Source organism: Trachypithecus francoisi, unplaced genomic scaffold (genome assembly GCF_009764315.1).
Source record: "Trachypithecus francoisi isolate TF-2019V2 unplaced genomic scaffold, Tfra_2.0 Lachesis_group13, whole genome shotgun sequence".
Classification (NCBI taxonomy): Eukaryota; Metazoa; Chordata; class Mammalia; order Primates; family Cercopithecidae; genus Trachypithecus; species Trachypithecus francoisi.
The window spans coordinates 55,126,541-55,142,243 of record NW_022681458.1 but is presented as its reverse complement, the minus strand read 5'-3'; the positions used below and the strand labels follow the sequence as shown (position 1 = coordinate 55,142,243).

Here is a 15,703-nt window from a genome sequence, read left to right as displayed (position 1 = left end):
AGGGTTTTTATGGTATTAGGTCTAACATTTAAGTCTCTAATCCATCTTGAATTAATCTTCGTATAAGGAGTAAGGAAAAGATCCAGTTTCAGGTTTCTACTTATGGCTAGCCAATTTTCCCAGCACCATTTATTAAATAGGGAATCCTTTCCCCATTTCTTGTTTCTCTCAGGTTTGTCAAAGATCAGATGGCTGTAGATGTGTGGTATTATTTCCGAGGACTCTATTCTGTTCCATTGGTCTATATCTCTGTTTTGGTACCAGTACCATGCTGTTTTGGTTACTGTAGCCTTGTAGTATAGTTTGAAGTCAGGTAGCGTGACGCCTCCAGCTTTGTCCTTTTGACTTAGGATTGTCTTGGCAATGCGGGCTCTTTTTTGGTTCCATATGAACTTTAAAGCAGTTTTTTCCAATTCTGTGAAGAAACTCATTGGTAGCTTGATGGGGATGGCATTGAATCTATAAATAACCTTCGGCAGTATGGCCAGGAGGTTTTATATTTTCAAGCTGATAGTAAAATTCAGTATGCTCAAGGGTGCAAGATATAACAACATAAGACAGCTCTGATCAAAGGCCACTCTGTCCAAAGAGGCCATCTCTCTTGCCCTTCTTGAACAGGCTTTCACTTCTTTTCACCCTCATTCCTACTTTGTTTTACCTGCCCCACTTGATAGTTCCTATCAGTTTATTTCCACCCAGCCAAGTATAGGAATACTGTGGCTTTGGTTAACAAATGCTTTACTACTTCCTCTCTTTCTCTCTCCTTTTTTTTTTTTCCCCCGAGATGGAGTCTTGCTCTGTCACCCAATGCAGTGGTGCTATCTCGGCTCACTGCAACCTCCGCCTCCTAGGGTCAAGCAATTCTCCTGCTGCAGCCTCCCAAGTAGCTGGGATTACAGGCATCTGCCACCATACCTGACTAATTTTTGTATTTTTAGTAGAGACAAGGTTTTGCCATGTTGACCAGGCTGGTCTCTAACTCTTGACCTCAGGTGATCCGCCCACCTCGGCCTCCCAAAGTGCTGGGATTATAGGCCTGAGCCACCGAGCCCGGCCACTTCTCTTTGAAAATGCAACATGATGTTGAAGTGGGATACAGAACAAAGTAAAAAAAAGTAACAACCTTCCTTCGCCTCATCTCCCCCTATGCTGCTGTCCATTCCTCTGCTCCTCTTCTCAGACACTTTCTGAAATGTTTTCTATGGTAGCCATCCTAGTTCTTTACTTCACATTCCCTTTCCTATGTCACCATTGACTTTCAGGTCACTGAAATTCACTAGCATTTATATATATGTACATACATACATACCATTATGTTTTGTTTTCTCTGCTGGTATTTATTTTTATCTTTCTTGCACTCTCAGCATTATTCAGAATAGTCAACATCCCTTTTTTTTTTTTAACCAAATTTTTCTTCTCTTGGTTTCTGTGAACTGTATTTTCCTGGTTTTTCTCCTATCTTACTGGCTGCTCTTTTGTAGTCTCCTTTAATGGCTCCTCTTCCATTCAATTTCCAAATATTGGGGTGTCCTTGATCTCTATGTAGCTTCCTTTGCTTCTTCTAACTACAACTTTTACCTAGAGGTTCCTAGTCTCTCCTATAGCTGTAAGTATAATCCCCAAATCTATATCTCTAGCTTTTAATTCTCCCTGGACCCTTTAAGTCATATTTCCAGACTACCTATTTGGCTTCCAAATGAACGTGGCCAAAATAGGACTCTTGTTTCCTTCCATGAAAGAAGATAAACAAATAAAAAGCTGTTTTATATATATATATATATATATATTATATATATATATATATATATATATATATTTCCCAGTTTATTAGGAGGCCTGATTTTCCGCCCTATTCACTAGTGAGCACTCACAATCTGTCTCAAAAATATATCTCACATTTATCAGTAGATCTACATGTCCGCTATTTCTACCCTGCAACAAGCCACCATCATTACCCCCTTGGACCAATGCAATGGCTCTTCTCATCCTGCTGCTGCTTCTCTTACCCTAACCGCAAGAAGGACCAGAGTGAACCAGAGCATTTTACCTTGATTAAAACAGTCAAGTGGCTTTCTATCACTCTCTGAATAAGTATGATAAGCTCATACTGTCTTAAAACCGTCTCCAAAAACAAGTCACTGGCTATGTCTTTGGCCTCCTCTCACTCCATCTTACATACTAAAGCCAGGCTTGTCTTTATTTCTTCCGCATTCCAAATCATTTCAGTTAGTGCCTTAGTGTTTGTGTTCCCTCTGCTTGTATTAGTTGTCTTTATGATTTCTACTTGGCTAGCCCTTTGTCATTCAGATTTCAGCTTTAATTTAATTTCCTCAGAGACCGCTCTTCCTATTTTAATTATTTACATAGTATTTTTTATTGCCTTTGTTTTTTCATCTAATTATGCTGCATAGGATTTACTTAGGAGGTGAATTTTCAGCAGACTTTAAAGGATGTGCCACATTTCAGCAATTGGAGGTGAAGGATTGGGTTAAGAGTAGAGATATTCTAGGCAGAAAGAGGTGCAAAGCAAGAGTAAGCAAAAGGAGCAGGCTACCCACTCTGGAACATCAAGTACGTGTAGAGAAGTAGCTGCTATGACCTACTTTCACTGTTTTCAGGGTACATATAGAATAAGTCAGTACTGGTGTTCTGCAGTGCTTATGTTAGCACTTTGCTTCAAAAAGTGTTATAGAAAACCAATTAAACCTTTTTCACTAAATGAATTGTTACATATTTGGTAGATTACTATGCTGTTAAAGCATTCATTACTCTGCTACTCTACGTGATATTTCAATCTAGAATGCTGAAAAGAAGAAGGTCAGTTTTATTGGAAAGTAAGTAAATACTGCACATTCTTTTGCTCTCAATAAATTATTTGCTGTATAATTAAGGGGATATATTCCATATGCATGAGTGTTACTTAGTTCAAAACCTAATTTGGTCTCTACCTTTAGCATAGCATATTGCATCAAGAAATATACTACCTGAAATAACAATTTTTCTAACTATTTTGAAAAAAAATTTGGACCACAAATATGGCCTTCGGAATAATGTGAGACAAAGACTTCTTTTAAAATCTTTATTTACCACTATGGTAAGGAATTTAAGGTATAGGATAGGTTTGATTAATTTCTATGAATGCTTTGCAAGTTGGCCAGGTGTGGTGGGTGTGTTAGCTTACAACTAGCATGTTGGGAGGCTGAGGCAGGAGGATTGCTTGAGTTCAGTTAGAGACCAGCCTGGGAAACATAGTGAGATCGCGTTTCTACAAAAAATTTTAGAAAATTAGCCAGGCATGGTGGCATTCACATGTGGTCCCATGCCACATGCTACTTAAGAGGGTAAGGCCAATTACTTGAGCTCAGGGGTTCAAGGCTGCAGTAAGCCATGATCACATCACTGCACTCCAGCCTGGGCAACAGACTGAGACCCCATCTCAAAAAAAGAGAAAGTGGTGTTATATTCTGAAGTAGTATAGAGCATCTGAAACACTAAATTTTTAGAAAATCTTTATGTCATGGACTAAACCTTTGATTTTAGGCCTGTGCCCCATTGTACCATTGGAGGACTGAGTTGAAACAGGAGCGAGAGCCTGTTGGAACATGCTTTCTTCAAGATGGAACAAAGACTGTTGAGTATGCTCCATGCAGATCACGTATGTACAGGATATTGTACCAGCCTTTAAGAAGAGGGGTGGGAAGCCTAGTTTGTTAAAAATATGTGCGTGTGTGTGTGTGTGATTAAAACATATAGACATATTATGAGAACAAAATGAAAACAATCCTACTAAGGTAAAGAGATTACAAATGTGAAGTAAACAGGTTTACTTTTTCTAAGAACTCATTTTCATCTTCCTTCATTCGTATATGATTTTAAGAACCTGTATTTTTGATGACTAATAGTCAAAAGATGCTCAGTTGAGCTTCTCTAACAGAGATGTGGACCCTACAACCAAAGGTTCTGATTCAGTAGCTCTAGGTCAGGCCTGGGTACCTGAATTTTTAACAGACTCTGCAAGGCAATTCTGATACCAAAGTTTGAGAACTCCTGCTTTATACTAATAATGATGTCGAAAATGAAAAATATTATGTCTTAAAGAGCCAAAGTTTATATAGGAAGATGAACATTGAACTCAGGAGTCTTGACTCTGAATTTTCCTGCTCTTAATCAGAGTTTCTTTGTTAACCTGCTACCAAGCCCACCCCTTTTTGGTGATCCAGAGGATTTTATGCTCTTTGCTAATATTACTTGAAATTTCAAAAGGAATTAATATGACTAAAGATGACTTGAAGCAATTATAATTTTGATTATGCTTTTCCAAAATCTGTACATCCTCTTCTCTTTGGAGATTCCAATCCTTTTGTGCCCCGCTACTCTTTGCTGAATTAGCTACTACTTTAGATCTTCCTTATACCAGAAGCATAAAAATAGATTACTGAAATGTGGTATAGTGTTTATGCCTAGAGCCCTTAGTCCATTATTTTTTGTGTTCCACTGGTCACCACATAGTTTATTAGAGAAAATTAGTAACAAATGCACAACATGTAAGACTCTTACTCCTATATTTGTTTTGTCCATGTTAGGTGACATGTGACACTAGGTCAAAGGGACCGTTCTGTCTTCCAAATTCTAAGTAGTTAAACCTACGGGAAACTGCAGATTATTTCAATAAACACTTATTTTCTTGCCCAACACTTTGATTCTACCTATTATAAGTGGGAAGCGAACATTAAAAGAGTGATACCTACCCAAATCTATATTGTTTGTTAGGAAAGAGAAAAAATTAGGTTAGAAAGCATACACTGCACAGGATGAGGGAAATTGAGGCTTTATCCTCAGGGCTTGGATGCCATCTGTACTGCCATCTTTATGTTGGTATTTTGGTTATGGTACTGTCATCTTTGGTAGTAGGTAGAGAATCTGAAGATTAAATTTGTATTTTTAATTTCTTTATTGCAAAAATGTTCCTATTTGAGAAGATAATTTAATAGCTATGAAGAATGAGTTAACCCTTGTATGCCAGGTTTGTTACTTATTACTTATATGATGTACACACACACACAATATACCCTTATTTTCATTTGATGCATGTGGGAACTGAGAATCACATAGTTGAGGCAATTTTATTTCCACATCTCATGGGGTTAAGAGTGGGGATATTCTGGGCAGAAAGAGGTGCAAAGAAGCAGGAGTAAGCAAAAGGAGCAAGCCACCCACTCTGGAGCATCAAGTACGTGTAGAGAAGTAGCTGCTATGACTGATTTTCACTATTTTCAGGGTACATATACAATAGGTCAGTGTTGAAGTTCTGAATGGTCAAATGAGGATTTAAACCTAAGTTTGTCTATTCCAAAAGAACCTTTCCTCTACATTATTCACAATAGAAAATGTTTTCCATTTCAGTTGCTTCTGTATTAAGCACAGCTTTTCTATAAAGAATACCTCCTGCTTTCATGACCTAGGTTTGAATAATTCCTGATATATAAGAATACATGGAAATCTCCTGAAAACATGCATTCTAATGATGATTCCCTTGTTCACAGAATGCTCTTATTTGGTTTAGGCACAGAAAGTATAAAGTCATTTAAAGCTATATTTTCTTTTTCTTTTTTTTTTTTTTTTTTTTTGAGACGGAGTCTCGCTCTTTCACCCAGGCTGGAGTGCAGTGGCCAGATCTCAGCTCACTGCAAGCTCCGCCTCCTGGGTTTATGCCATTCTCTCGCCTCAGCCTCCCGAGTAGCTGGGACTACAGGCGCCCGCCACCTCGCCCGGCTAATTTTTTGTATTTTTTTTAGTAGAGACGGGGTTTCACCGTGTTAGCCAGGATGGTCTGGATCTCCTGACCTCGTGATCCGCCCGTCTCGGCCTCCCAAAGTGCTGGGATTACAGGCTTGAGCCACCGCGCCCGGCCAAAGCTATATTTTCTAAAGTATCCAAATCAGGTCAATGAACTGTGGCTTGTGGGCCTCTTTTTGTGAATGAAGTTTTATTGGAATACAGCCACACCCATTTGTTGATGTGTTCTGTAATGATCTAGTAGAGTTCTGAGAGTTGAGTTGCTACACTATGAGCCTAAAATATTTACTGTTCGACTTTTTACAGGAAAAGTTTGCGGAACCCTGATCTAAATAATAAAATCTGAAATCTTAGGGAAAGCTTAAAGAACAATCTCAAAAAACAAAAAAGCAAAGTGCATGCCTTTGTTTCTAATAGGCCTGGCGCTTTCAGTAACCCTTGATTATTGTACATGCTTTTTGATTCAACCTTTGAAATATTAAACCACCTATAATAGGCCTAAATTGTGAAGGGCATCTTGTTTGGAGAAGACTTAGGAGTGGAAGTCTGAGAACCTGGGTTATATTCTGATTTTCTGCTGACAATCCACCTATAGCCCACTCTGGGCCTTTGTTTCATCATTGGTAAAACACCAATTCACACAAAAAATTTCAGAGATATAAATTTAGTTTTTTTATCTGTTTCATACTTCAGTAAATTATGCAAACCAATAATTGGTTTTATGAGGTGGTGTCAGTTTTGTGGGACTACATTGCTAACTTCTTAGTAACTTTGCTTGTCTTGGTGGCAGATTGTGGGTTGTTTTGTTTATTTGTTTGTTTGCTTTTGGGTTTTTTCTTTTTGTTTGTTTGTTTTGGTGGTTTGGTTAGTTGGTTTGTTCTGTTTTTAACCTGACTTATATGGACATCCTGGATAAGGAATTTCACTGTCTGTCACTAACTTACCTTATTACTGATTACATTTGCTTTCAGCTTTTTCATAACTGCATGATAAAACCTCAACTCTTAGGAAAAGCATAAAAAACAACCTCAAAAAACAAAAAAACCAAGTTACTTAGGGAAATTAAGTAACTCGACCATGGCCAACCAGCTAGTAAATGAGAGTATAGACCTGACCCCACGCGTGTCTACACCCCTACACTGCACTGTCTGAAATCAACAATGTACTTATCATTTCCTGAGCAATGACAAAGGACATTATGCAGTAGACCAGATGTTCTTCTGTTCTAAATTGCCTAGCCACGAATCATATGATGCGAATACCCTTTCAACTCCATGCTCAGACTGAATCTTCTGTTCCTTCTGTCTGCTTTCTGATGCTAATATTATTTGAACATAGATTTTTCTCAGTAATGATTTCTAATTGGCTTTTCCTTTCCCTTTGTCATTACTCAGGGAATGATAAAGATATTACTGATTTAAGACAGTGCAGTGTAGTATTATAGGCACCTCCGGGTTCAAGTCCCACTCTCTTATTTACTAGCTGGTTGGCTATGGTCAAGTTACCTAATTTCCCTAAGCATCAGTTCCATTATCTGTACAAATTATTGAGTAATAATAGTATCTCTCATAGGATTGGTATAAAGACTTAAAAAAGATGATGTCATGTAAAATGCTTTAGCATAATACCCGACTCAGAGTAAAGGCTTAATAAACCCTAGCTGATCTTACTGTCAGAATCAATAATATTACTATTTGTAATGTCATTACCAGACCTAACAAGTGGGAGAAGTGTTAACCATCCGCAGGAATAAGTACCAGAGCCTGCACCAAAATAGTTTATATTCAACATAAAGTCTTTAAATTGGCAAAAGCACCCAGTTTAATATATACCTGTTAAGAAAATTTTAAGGGACAGTCATGCTTTTTAACTGGATATTCTGGGAAACCAAATAAAGCAGATAATTGTACAGTATGATAATCAAAAAAAGGATGTCTTTATAAATAGCTTGAAATAGTTCCCCCAGATGCAACTCGAATAAAGGAAATAAATAGCTGACTTGCTCTAACTTGAGGTTAGAGCAGAATTCCTTAGTCTGATTCACTGGACGCTGGAAACCCCAGCCCCACATTTTCCCACTCCCTCCTGGTTAGAAAAATTTACGTTGGTTTAGCATTATACTCTTGAGGCTATTTTCTTTAAAAAAAAAAAAAAAAAAAAACTTAAAAAAAATTTAGATATTAAAGATGTAATCTTTGGGCAGTTTCCAGGCTTTAAAAATGGGTTCAAAATTTCTGATGGGATTATTTGGCAGAAGTCCTTAGAAGTTTGTCCTTATGACTGAAAACAGATATTTTTGGTTCCTGTATTTGGGTGGCAAATAAAGTAACAGTACAACTTTTTAATGTTATTTGTAACATTGGCCACAGTAAGTCTTTGATAACTGAAGTACAGTGTTTTCCATTGTTCTCTGTTATCCTCAAAGTAAATTAAGGGGGAAGTGTTCAGATTCATCCTTACATGTGTTCTAGGTACTGTATTGCTCATGATTAAAATTAATTTAAATTAATTGTCTGATTGCTCAGAATTAGTCCCTTTCTGTGAGAACTACTAAAAAGGGAACAACTACACAAGAGCAAAACTATTGAGCCTACTATGGTTGGAAAATACCTGAAAGTGTCATGAAAAGATGGTTACTTTAATTAGATCTCCACACTAAACGTGTGAGGAGAGCTTTATATTTTACTTTTTGAAGAGCATTAAGTTCTGGTCTCTCCATTTCCTGAAATTCTGAGCTATGTTATTCATCTTTGTTGTTGGCTATAAAATGTATGTATAGGAATGTATGTATCTCTTTGCTGCTATTAATAATAACAAAGGTCTTAGGGTAATAGGAATAAAGGAATTTCAGATCAGAACTTTTAACTTGCAGATCACAACTTGTTAGTGTTTTATGGAATCAGTGGAGTAGGTCACAACCGCAATAGTTTTTCTAAAAAAATAGAATGAAATAAAATAGAAAATGTTAGAGTGTATTCTATACAATAATACAAATATTGTTTTGTAAGATTTTAAGTTGTCTCTGTATGTTTTATACACACAATGTGTGTTGGGTTGTGATATAAATTATAATCTTTTTGTGGATTGTGGATTAAAAAAGGGTTTGAAATTTATCATTTTAGTTGGTTTCTTTGTTCTCTGGTTACTGGTTCAGGTATTTAATCTTTGTTTCCATATCTGAGTAAATGGTGCTGACAAACATGCATACTAACTCTCTTGGAATGTGGTAATAACTAAGTGCCCGAGTGAATGACCACTCTCAGAAAATAGTACATTATCTTATGATTCTAGTGATACCAGGTTTTCTCATGTTTTGTTTTGTGTTCTTTGTTTTTGGGTTTGTGTATATTTCCAATCTTTTTATTTTAGAAGATATTGATGCTGATGGACAGGGATTTTGTCAAGGAGGATTCAGCATTGATTTTACTAAAGTAAGTTCTCATTTAAGACTGAAAGAGATTCAGACCTACCTTACTGACTGAACTGTGGTTAAAAATAAACTGGTCACTCAGCTCCTTTACAGCTGTTACCTCTTTAATGAAAACAGTTAATAAAAAGATCCATTCATTTTGACATTCTTTGTCTTATATTATTCCCTCCCTAGTAAACATTGCTTATTTGAAATAGGGAGACATCCCCCATCACTCTGGGAATGGAGGAAAGTAGACAATCTCCTCAGTAAATGATAGGTAACTATTATGACTTAATATTAACATTTCCAGTTATATGAATTTATAGCATATTAAAGTTCTACATTTTTAATTAAAATTGTTTTTCTTACAAAAGCTGTCAATGAGAGCTTTATTACAAAATTAGAGTTACATAAAAGCTGGGAAACATGCATGTTTGCCATCTATTATGTGCCTATAGGCACTAAGTGAAGCTGACTTCACTTATGTAATGTGTAATAATTATAAGAAATCTCATAGGCAGGGCTCTATGTATTTTTAACTAAATTAATATTCTCTTCAGAATTGATATTTTTAATCTATTTTCTGAAAATAAGAATTCCATTTAAATGTTCAAAGGTAAATTTTCTGAAGTACTTTTCTTTATTTACTTTTCTTTTGTGTGTTTATTTATTTTGGTGGTGGGGGAGTATGCACATTTTGAATATCAAATTGAGAGTATTCTTTCTAGAGAAATCTAAAAAATATGTTGATTGATTGTGTGTAGCCCTTCCTTAGAAAGCTTATATGTAGACTTTCTTAGAAATGTGAGCAAAGAGGAGTGCCTTAAATGTATGAAAACAACTGAAATTGAAATAATATGATGCATAAGAACTAATAAAGCATTTTTCTTATTTTAAAAATTTGTAGGCTGGGTGCGGTGGCTCATGCCAGTAGTCCCAGCACTTTGGGAGGCTGAGGTATGAGGATCGCTTGAGCCCAGGAGACCAGCCTGAGCAACATAGTGGGACACCATCTCTACAAAGAATTAAAAATTAGCCAGGCATGATGACATGTGCTTGTGGTCCCAGCTATTTGGGAGGCTAAGGCATGAGGATTGCTTGAACTGCAGTGAGTGAGGCTGCATTGAGCCATGTTCATGCCACTGCATTCCAGCCTGAGCAACAGAGCAAGACCCCGTCTCAATTTTTAAAAACAAATTATATTTTATCCATATTTGTATTTTATTATTTTTTTTCTAGACTAGGTACTGATAATTATAGTTAACTCTCCTTACTAGGTAATTTGTTTTTAATACTCTAAATTTCATACTGTATTACTCAAAATTCAGAATGTAAGTAAGCCAGAGATAAAGTATATTAATAAATATTAGGTTTAAACTTGTATGATGGCCGGGCGCAGTGGCTCAAGCCTGTAATCCCATCACTTTGGGAGGCCGAGACGGGCGGATCACGAGGTCAGGAGATCCAGACCATCCTGGCTAACACGGTGAAACCCCGTCTCTACTAAAAAAAATACAAAAAACTAGCCGGGCGAGGTGGTGGGCGCCTGTAGTCCCAGCTACTCGGGAGGCTGAGGCAGGAGAATGGCGTAAACCCGGGAGGCGGAGCTTGCAGTGAGCTGAGATCCAGCCACTGCGCTCCAGCCTGGGCGACAGAGCGAGACTCCGTCTCAAAAAAAAAAAAAAAAAAAAAACTTGTATGATACATTTCCAAATAGGTATTATATATTTTTAAAATATATAATGTCCATCTTTTCTGTATTTATGCCTATACAACCATAACCCCAAAAGTACTCTCATACTGTGAAAGTCATTGCTAAATTAGATGTTCACTTTCTTAAACACATTTCTGAGAAAAGGGTGTCTTTTTAGGGCAGATGACTTAAAAGTGTCTTTTACATAGCCAAGGCAAAAGATTGTCTGTTGAAAGCTTGGAAGGGCTATATGTACATTTGGAGGGGAAAAAAATGTATCTTACCTCCAGCAAGAAGAGATTTCTAAAATATTGTGCTCAAACACAATATACCTAGAATTAGACACTTTTAGTTAGTTAAATGTAAGAAATGCTAGGCAAGCATAATTTGTATACGTATAATACACCCTGAAAATTTTATTCTCCACTTCACTCCTGTTTAGATCTGAGACACTAAAAGTATTTCCTTTAGCAGAAAATTCTTCAGTGATTATAGAAAGAAAATTTTCTGTATATAGTCACAAATTTAATATACAAAATTAAGAAGTGACTTTAAAAAATTGTAACCTGATAATACTTTGCATTAGTACCTCATTTCAAATATGTGAAGCAGCCAAGATCCACAAGAAGTTGTACATTTTCATATATTAAATGAATACATTATAACTTTTCTTTTAAATTTTGTTTTAGAAAAGATACAGTGAAAACCACTGAAACTGAGTTAGATGAATTTGAGATTTATGATTTTGTTTGCCTTAATATAGATTAGATAGATAGATAGGTAGGTAGGTAGGTAGGTAGGTAGGTAGATAGATAGATAGATAGATAGACAGACAGACAGACAGACAGATACATATAAGACTCAGTGTTTTAATAGACTGAGCTGGGAAGATTGCTTAAAGCCAGGAGTTTGAGAACAGCCTGGGTGAGGGAAGACCTTGTCTGTACGAAAAAAAAAAAAAAAGGCATCTTAATTAACCTGGTAATGATATAAAGATACATTACTGTATTGTTCAGTCATATATACAAATATATATATATCTTATGTTTTTCATTGATTTCTATTTTGAGAGATACTTGTTCTTTAAATATATACGTTTTTGTTGTGTGATTTCATCTAGGCTGACAGAGTACTTCTTGGTGGTCCTGGTAGCTTTTATTGGCAAGGTAGGTTAATATTTTTTAAATTACAATTATTGACTATGTGTCACTGATTCACCTGGCTTATTGTATGCCTATGACATTTTACAAATCATTTTAAAGAAAGAAATGGAAATACAATTAAAGTATATAAACACTCCATTTTACACAGTGTTTTTTAAAAGAAGATAGCATATATAATATATATTAAATGTGTATATATTCCTAGAAGAAAATAAACTAAATATTTTAAAAGTAAATATATACTTTTATGTTCAATATATTTTAAAAGTAAATATATAAAGTAATTTTAAGTAATTTATTTTTATTGTGTGTGATATATACTTCTTCATGTCTATACTCTAGGGGCCATGATACAATCGTTAGGCAGTGTGCAAAACCAATCTGTATAGGCCAACTGTGGCATTCTAAAAGTTGCAGGTTTTGAAAGTATTTTGAAGTTGCTCCTTAGGATATTTAAATGATTATTTTCTTATTACTGATACTGAGAATGATCTCTAGGTGTTTGGGGACTTCTTAAAAATTGAAGATCTTTTGCTGGGTGCACTGGTTCATGCCTGTAATGCCAGCACTTTGGGAAGCTGATGCGGGAGGCTCGCTTGAAGCCAGGAGTTCACAACCAGCCTGGGCAGCAAAGTGAGACCCTGTCTCTGCCAAAAAAATAAAAAATAAAAAAATAAAGCCAGGTGTGGTGGCCCACGCCTGTAATCCCCGCACTTTGGGAGACCAAGGTAGGCGATCACCTGAGGTCAGGAGTTAGAGACCAACCTGGCCAACATGGTGAAACCCCGTCTCTACTAAAAATACACACATTAGCTGGGCATGGTGGTGTGGGCCTGTAATCCCAGCTACTCAGAAGGCTGAGGCAAGAGAATCACTTGAACCCAGGAGGAGGAAGTTATAGTGAGCCAAGATCATACCACTGTACTCCAGTCTGGGCAACAGAGAGACACTGTCTCAAAAAATATATATAAAATAAAATAAAATTAGAGGATCTTATTAGGTTTTTAAAAAATATTAAACTGGCATTGATATAAAGATACATTATTATATTATTCTTCAGTCATTCTGGGAGGCCTAATTAAATTACCATTCGAACATATGTACAACAGATTATTGCTGACAGTTTGAAAATAGATAACTAAATATTTGCTTTCTTTGTGTATCATTAGAGATATACAATTATTTATCTCATTAATATATTGACGTATTTAGTTTCTGCTAAAAAGTACTATTTATAAGTTGAACTATTTTGTATTAGCATTCTGATATTCAAGCATTGTCAGTGTTTGGAAGAATTAGAAATCCTTTGACTATATTGATTTGAAAGTTTCAAATTTTACTCTTGTATTCTACACTATGCTTTCCTGAATTGCTTCTTTGTAGAAAAACTCATGCTTGCTTTTGCCTTGTGGAGAGGGAAGCTAAAGAAGGAGATTTGCTGGAGGATGACAGGATGGAAGGAGAATAAGAAGGAATGAAAAATAGGAATAAGTGAAATGTTGAAAGAGAGGGCAAAGGAGGGAATAAAAAAAGACAAAATTCAGGCATCACAGACAGGGATCAGAATGGGATCCCTGTCTCTTTCTAAAACATAGCAAAACTGAAAAATTGGAATTTCTATGGATTATATATCTATTGGGAAATAAAATGATTTAGAAAAATTATAATTGAGTTTTACTGTTTTACAACAAAAATAGCAGTTCTAAAGTACATGTGAGAAAATAGGGGATATTAATACTTTCTAGTTAGATATAGAAATACAGATTTATTTTTCTTCTTTATTGCTGACTATGTCATTCAGTGGAGGAGAAGGAAGTATCTGATGAGGATGCCTGGGAACCAAAACTGTCAAGGAAGCTAAATTTTGTGATTCTCAGTTAGGACTACTTGTTAACTTTGTCTTTTTAAGAGATATAGCTGTGAACATGTATGAACTTTTTTTTAATGCCATGGGTATTGCATAAATAAGAGTGATATTAATAAATAGGCATGTGCAATAATTAGGATACAGTAATAAATTAGGACAGAGAGGTACTATTAATATATTTATTAAAATTTTATTACAAGTTTTATGTAATATATAGCTAGCAGACTCAGTGAATTGGCAGATAGTATTTTGTTTTAATAACATTAAAATCAGCAGATGTCACCCTGGATAAGTACGTTAGAATGAATTTTTCCACATATCTCAGAATTGTAGTTGTTAGAATGGATAAAAGAATGTTTTATTCAGAAGAAATAGTGAATTTTCCTCTGTTCTTCGATTCAGGAAATGTTTATTGAATTTCGTATGTTCTTGGTACTGCTTAAGCCCAGATGATAAAGTAGTGATCAAGACAGAGAAAGTGTTTCTGTCCTGTAGATTCAATCTCTGTGACTGAACAGATGGGAACAGGACTGAAAATGTTAGCTGTTACACATTTCTTTCTAAAACAGCGGGAATGATAAGAGATTATTGTATCCATATTGTGGAGACAACATGTAATAAACCAGCTATCCTTTCTTGGCATGGAGGACAAGCTGATTTTTGTGTAGTCATCTAGATTTCTTGTCTGCTTAAAACAAGGTTGTAAACGAAGGTGAACTCATCCATTCAGGTTGTTTCCTAAAGATGTTTAAATTACTAGTTAAAAAGATATCAATTGAACCAGTCATTCTGATTATAAAGGTAACAGTATTGTTTCAGTGAATTTTTCATGTTTTAATGGATTAGTTGGGTGATAGCCTTTGATTTCATTATATTCATTTCAATATATATATTCCATATATATAACATTGCTTTCTAGTGGTTTAAGACAAATCCTGTTTTCTTAAATTTTTATTAACAGAGACTGATTTTAAGTACTGGCTTAAACAGAAATAATTTTAAGTTAAGAATATCCATTTTCAAATTGAGTATGATCAAGGAGAATTATGTAAGGCTAATAATTAGAAGTACTAATATCTAATATTGTTTTCTTTCATGCAGGTATATTATCTGCATCATAAAATCATAAAGATCCCATTTGAAGGTTATTTATTTTATATATATATACACATACTTCTTTTTAGGTCAGCTTATTTCGGATCAAGTGGCAGAAATCGTATCTAAATATGACCCCAATGTTTACAGCATCAAGTATAATAACCAATTAGCAACTCGGACTGCACAAGCTATTTTTGATGACAGTTATTTGGGTAGGTAAAACCAAAATTTGCTCATTTTTGGAATTGTGGTGTATTTGCTTTTATCTGCTTATGGTCTTTTAAGCAGAAAAATATTTTATGTGAAATAGATTAGGATTTTTAAAAACATACAGAATATACAATTTTAAATTGTTAATGAGTACTTTGGTTATGTTACATTTCAGTAATTGAAATTGAAGAGAGCGATTATTTGTGCAGTGATAATAGTAATAGCTAGCTTTTAAGATATGTTTACTGTGTTCTGGGCATTCCTCAAGGTGACTTGATTTGTATTCGCTCATTTAATCCTCACAAGTCAAGCATATTGTATTATTCTCATTTTGTAGATGAAAACACCAAGGCACTGAGATGCAAAATAACTTGCCCAAAGTCACTTGCTTGTAACTTGCTGTTCAGAGATTCAAATGGAGGCATTCTAACTCCTGAAGTTTTATTCATGATGTTAAATAAAAG

At 35.4% G+C, this 15,703-nt stretch overlaps 1 protein-coding gene across 3 annotated transcripts in view; it reads left to right on the top strand.

Moving 5' to 3' along the window:
- ITGAV (integrin subunit alpha V) overlaps positions 1–15,703 on the top strand; it is a 96,670-nt gene that overhangs the window by 34,443 nt on the left and 46,524 nt on the right. The window contains exons 4-7 of one of the 3 annotated variants that reach the window (XM_033230930.1): positions 3,541–3,655; positions 9,169–9,227; positions 12,022–12,067; positions 15,116–15,241. In XM_033230930.1, coding sequence (XP_033086821.1) covers positions 3,541–3,655; positions 9,169–9,227; positions 12,022–12,067; positions 15,116–15,241 — 346 coding nt within the window. Of the gene's footprint in view, positions 1–3,540; positions 3,656–9,165; positions 9,228–12,021; positions 12,068–15,115; positions 15,242–15,703 lie in introns of all 3 variants that reach the window. The other 2 variants (XM_033230929.1, XM_033230931.1) reach the window with 2 other exon arrangements.